At 33.3% G+C, this 6,284-nt stretch overlaps 1 protein-coding gene across 1 annotated transcript; it reads left to right on the top strand.

Moving 5' to 3' along the window:
- The first annotated feature begins 2,332 nt into the window (after nt 1-2,332).
- On the top strand, nt 2,333-5,856 carry LOC109171298 (NADH dehydrogenase [ubiquinone] iron-sulfur protein 7, mitochondrial). The gene is made up of 2 exons (XM_019320371.1): nt 2,333-2,824; nt 5,397-5,856. Exons 1-2 carry the CDS (start codon nt 2,421-2,423, stop codon nt 5,629-5,631), a joined length of 639 nt encoding a protein of 212 aa, XP_019175916.1. The 5' UTR covers nt 2,333-2,420; the 3' UTR covers nt 5,632-5,856.
- The last annotated feature ends 428 nt before the right edge of the window (nt 5,857-6,284 follow it).

The following is a 6,284-nucleotide window of genomic DNA, read 5'->3' as shown; positions in this document are numbered from 1 at the left end:
GATTTCAAATCTAATGGATGAAATTTTTGATCTAATTTTTGATTTACTTTTTCATTTGGAATAAGGGTCAAATAAGCCATCCAACTGCACACAATAATTCAATTAGGCCACTGAACCTAAAAAACTAACAATTGGGTCCTTAAACTAATCAATTTCAAACAATTCTTCCAATTTGAAGGTTTCCAACAGGTCAACAGGTCATCCTTCCAAATTAATTATTTTTTAAAAATAAACTTTTAAAATTAATTATTTAAATTTAAATAAATAAATAAAACAGGACTGGCCGGAGACGGTTGTCTCCGGCGGGAGTCTGTTTTTTTTTTAACAAAATTTAAAATTAATTATTTTCTAAAATTTATTTTTTTAAAATAATTAATTTGAGAGGATGACCTGTTGACATGTTGGAAACCTTGAAATTAGAAGAATTGTTTGAAATTGGTTAGTTTAGGGACCTAATTGTTGGTTTTTTAGGTTCAGTGGCCTAATTGCATTATCCTGTGATGGCCTATTTGATCCTTATTCCTTTTCATTTTAATTGCCCTCAATTTTTAAAGAAATAACAACTTTACCATTACTTTTTTTGTCTTCTTCCTCTTTGCCTTGATGTAATCTTTGTCTTCTTTTTTCTCCATCATTCTAACACTGCATTCTTTTATTTTAATATTTTTTTTTTTAGAAAACCACTACATTATTCTAGCTAACATCTTCATTCTCTCCCTAAAAACCAAATCTAATGTCCTCCCGCACGTTCCTAATTCAATTCTTGTATATCATATTGGTATCTAAATAACTTATTTATGTATGCTTATTTATTTTGTCCTATAACAATTATTAAAAACTATATATACTATATATATTATATTTAAAAATAAGAACATACTCGTTTTAAAAATAAAAAATAAAAAATTAGAACATGCTAATTGATTGTTGGGCATGACGTTTCACGCAAAGCGCGTGCCCGCGACTAGTACTTATAAATAAAATAAGGTAGATATGTTAATAATTATCATAAATACATAATTTATTAACTGCATGTACATAATATGTCAATAATTGCATGAACATAATATGTTAATTATAGTATGTATATAATTTATTAACTGAAGATTCATAATATTGACATATAATCTGAATGTTGTTTTAAAGTAGGGTCTACATTACCCTGCTCCATGGTATAATCTAGGGGTGGACGTTTCAGTTTTCAATTTTTTTTTTTTAAAGTTTCGATTTTTTCAGTTTTGAAAAAGCAAAATCAGTTGGTTTCAAATTTTAGTTCGGTTTGATTTTGGTTCAATTTGAAATAATTCAGTTTCAGCTTGGATTTAGTTCGGTTCGGTTTGAGAGCCCAAACATTTCCCAGTTCTCTTACGCATATAATAATTTGAATTTAAAAATCAAAACAACAAGTCCGCAATGCATATTTCAAAATTTTCAATCTAAAATAAGTCAAAACACTTTCGCCCGATGTCAGATAATAATGTCGCAAACTCGATGAGAAAAAAATAAAAACAAAGAACAATTGTGAAAATTTGGATTATAGAATTAGGGATTTAGTATATCTATTTGGGTAAATTAATAAATATAAAATCAATTTGGTATAAATAAAATATATATTATTTAATATATATTAAAAAAATCATTCGACTTTTCGATTCGATTCAATTTTTAACTGAACCGAACCAAAACATGTTTATAGAATAGAGAGCCGATTAATTTTAATAATAAATCAAAATCTAACTATTCGATTAGTTTTCAGTTAGATTCAGATAACTCCAACTGAAATGTACACCCCTAGTACACGCAAATTATGCTGTACAACCGTGTGCACCAGTTGCAAAAACGACGTCGTTTTGACTAAAAACATGCATCCCACTTAAAAAAAAAAAAATTCAGGTTCGATTTTCGGCAATAGCATTTTTTGTGCATAATTTGAATTATATATCCACAAATTCATAACTATATATCCACAGTGAATGAATAACACAAAATCCACAATGAATGAACTAAATATCCACAATGAATGAACTAAATATTCATAACTATATCCACAAATTAATAACTATATATCCACAAATTAATAACTATATATCTACAATAATTCATAACTATATATCCACAATAATGTTGTTGAGGGGAATCGAAACTGATTTTTTATTTTAAATAGGACGCGCGTTTTTAGTCAAAACGACGTCGTTTTGCAAATGGTGCACACCTTTGCACAGCATAACTATTGCCTAGTACAACCGTTGGATTTAATGTGGGTGGGCCAGTTGATCTCGGCCCGACCCGATCCATTTTTGCAACCTAATCGCGCTGTATTCTAATCTTCTTCTTCAGTTATATTTTCCCCATTGCCAGCAGAACTCTCTCCTCTATTCGGATCTCCGGTGTCGTGGGAACGCAAATTCGCATCGGAAAAAATGGCTCTCCTAGCTAGGAACGCCCGCTGGCTGACCCAAACGGCGCCGTTTATTCAAAGGGCAGCAACGATCCACACCACTCTCCCGGCCCTGTCCCAGCAAACCTCGTCCACTCCGACGACCTACGCGCGCCCTCCCCCGCCGTCCACTTCTTCGCCTGGCCTATCCAAGACGGCCGAGTTCGTCATCTCGAAAGTCGATGATCTGATGAACTGGGCGCGCCGCGGATCCATCTGGCCCATGACCTTCGGCCTAGCCTGCTGCGCCGTCGAGATGATGCACACCGGCGCTGCGCGCTATGATCTCGACCGGTTCGGTATAATTTTCAGGCCCAGCCCCAGGCAGTCCGATTGCATGATCGTTGCCGGCACTCTCACCAACAAGATGGCTCCTGCTCTTCGCAAGTGCGTCTTTCAATGCCCTAATTTCATCTCTCTCTCTTTCTCTATATGCACTCACAAATATACATATATATGGCTTCTGTATTTTGCTTGGCTGTTTGGGTGATTGATTCTCAGTGGTGTCTTTTAATTTCTAAATTAGCTAAATTAGGGCATTGGTTTCTGATTATTGATGTTCTTATGCTTGGAGCATTGAAGATTCAAGGAATTTTAAGGTGTAGTCGGAATTTAGGCATTTAATTTATTAAGCATATGAAGTCTTCCCTCAATACAGGCTCATAACACAAATTATTTACCTCTATATACTAACCCAACCCAAGTGTGTGCCTTTGGGGGTGAGAGTGTGGCCTCTGGGTGAGAGGGCATTTGAGCAATAATGGATTTCTTCCTTCTTCTAATGTTGCATAGTTCTTTTTCTCAATCCTATATTCTTCTTTGGTAGTAAATACTGCAGTATTTCTCCATGCTATTAATCATAGTTTCTTTATATGCTTAAGAATTAGAACAGTCTGCCACATCTATAGGCACATTTGAATTTAGGGTGTTTGGTTCGAACATGAGAATATGAATCGGAATGGGAATCAAATATTTGGTAATTGGAATGGGTTTTGGTGAAAGTATTTTGCATGTTTGGTGGTAGGGTGGAATTTGAATGATTACCAATATTGATGTTTGGTTATGTATTATGTATGTCCTTACAATCGGAATAAAGGTTTTAAAATACAAAAAAAAAAAAAAAAAAAAAAAAAACAAAAAAAACAAAAACAAAAAAAAAAAAAATCAAGGCAATTGATCTTTAGAGTGATGATGAAATGAGTAGGCAATGCAGTGAGGAAGTCGATGGATTGAGGAGAGATGAGTGAGGAGGCCATGAAATGAGGAGGGATAAGGCTAAATTAATGGAATGATATCTAATTTAAATTAGGTAATGGGTTTTGTAATTATAGTGATAATAAAATCTTATACCTGTGTTTTAAAAAGTTGCCAACCAAACAATGTGTACGACTTTCATTCCCATTCCTTGTGTCTAACCCCATGAACCAAACACACCCTTGGTGCATAAGATTGTTTTAGCCTTCTGCACTCTGTTGCTGTTGTTATGATATATGGACCATGTTATATTATTGGGGTGCTCTTAACATAACATTCAGGAAGGGATGTGATATGAAATTAATATTTCAGATATTTATTCCATTCTGTAGCTTGTATGCAAAAATGAATTAGAGGCTCTGTATCCCGACTTTTTCACAGATTCATTAAACACGATAATATGGCCTGATGTTCATTCCTCTGAAAATTGGTGAAATGTCCATTTCTCATGTCCTCAGATATGTTCATTCCTTTTCTAAACCGATGTGGACTCACGTATTAAATAACACTGAAACAATGAATATAAGGAAAAATATATTTCTTGAAGTATTATTTATCTACGATGTGCATGTATGTGTGTACATAATTGGTATATCACAAACACTGCCCAAAATTCACAATAATGGCTTGACCTTTAAATAATTACGGATAGAGGTACAAACTTAAAATAGCATTAACTATCATAATAAATGAGCTATTTTGTTGCTTTTTGTTTTGTTTTGTTATTCTTTTTTCTTTTCTTGTGCTTTTTGTATTGAAACATTTTGTAAGACCACAAGAAGGCCATTTTAGAATATCTAACCAAGTCTGAAAGAAAAGGGAAGTGGTTGGAAACTATTTGGAAGTTGGCATGTGTTCTAACAATATAAGATTATTGTTATTATATTAAACTAGAACAATACCTGAAGTCCTGAACAGTGCACACAGCTCTATAAGTATTTTAAAATTTACTTTTAAGATTTAAAATTGTTAGTGTTAATATACTTGGATTTTTAGTAATTTATTTTAACTATTTAAATGTCAACATTTCAATGAGATATTCCTCTTTTTATTAAAAAAAAAATTGGAAAAGCATTGCACACAGAGGATATCCTTTTTTAGCTTTTAAAAACTTGAATATAAGATATCCACTTCATGTGAAAATACAGAGTAATTCAAATAAAAGGATATTATTCTATAATTGAAAAATGAATTGTTGACATTGGTCCCAGAACGTCATTTATAATAAGTCATTACTCATTTGTCTACTCAATACTTTTCTAATTAACTTCAGAGTTCAGAAGATGTTTACTTAAGGCATAAAAGTATTTTAAGAGTGTTAATTCTTGGGTTTGTTGTAAATTTTCAAAGCATTTGATTTTTCCTTAGTACCACTGAAGTAATTGTGTAAATGTTGTTAAGAGTATTACTTCTCAGACTTGCTGACAACTGGTGAAAATTTGGTGTTACTTCAGTATAATATGTAGTCTATGTAGATATAGATTTGTACCTCAATTAGTGATTATGTAAACACTATATTAGTATATTGTTAATGCGATGAATTGAGGCAATGTTTGTGCGTTTTTTGTTAATTAGTGGTTTAGCCCTTATACTTACACCTGTAACCTAAAATATCGGGTTAACAATGATATTAGGTGTTATTAACCGTGTTGCCAAGGATTTACTGTTTGGAAGTGATTCTAAACATTGTGAAATCTACTTGTAGAGTCTATGATCAAATGCCGGAGCCTAGGTGGGTGATCTCAATGGGAAGCTGTGCAAATGGTGGAGGCTACTACCATTACTCATATTCTGTTGTCCGAGGTTGTGACAGGATTGTTCCAGTTGACATATATGTCCCTGGCTGCCCGCCCACTGCAGAGGCCCTACTTTACGGACTTCTCCAACTGCAGAAAAAGATCAACCGGCGCAAGGACTTCCTTCTTTGGTGGACAAAGTGAGGGGAGTTTTTTAAGTGCCAATTCTATCTTTATCTGCAGGTTTATGAAAAAATAAAGTGAACAATGGTAATTTACCCTGATATGTGGCATGAGAAGAAATTTTTTGTTTTTGCATTTTTAAGCTGTATGGAAGCTTTTAGTTTGCCTGTTAATGGCATGTTTGTGTGCATGTAGCTTTGGATAAATTGGGAACTCAAATAAGAATATTAATATGTTGTCTGCAAATGGTTTTGTGATTGAGATCGTATAATGATGTATTTGCAAGTAATGTAGCAGCATGTGAAGCATTGTCTTAGCCGTTTATTCGAGTATCTTTAACATCAACACGTGGCATGACCGACTTAACTAACCTGTAGGCAAGTGTCACGTACCCCTTATCACCTTGAATTTTGTCATGTGTTCCTTGGTTCACTGTTATAGAAGCTAGCTAGCTTACTTTAAGAAGAGAAATTTTTCGTCAGAATAATATCCTTAGTATTTCTTGACATGTTTAAAGCACTCTGACCTCATGAACTCTAACAGAACTTTGTGTACTAAAAATTACCTATATACATTAGAGTTAATTGCGGAAATAGTTCATTGACTGCAAAATTATTAATTTGATCCTTAACTATTTTTGTTATCAATTTTAAAAATTTTAACCAATTTGGTCC

The sequence above is a fragment of the Ipomoea nil genome, unplaced genomic scaffold, assembly GCF_001879475.1.
Source record: "Ipomoea nil cultivar Tokyo-kokei standard unplaced genomic scaffold, Asagao_1.1 scaffold3401, whole genome shotgun sequence".
Lineage (NCBI taxonomy): Eukaryota > Viridiplantae > Streptophyta > Magnoliopsida > Solanales > Convolvulaceae > Ipomoea > Ipomoea nil.
The sequence above is the reverse complement of the archived record's forward strand: the minus strand, read 5'-3'. Positions and strand labels throughout refer to the sequence as shown.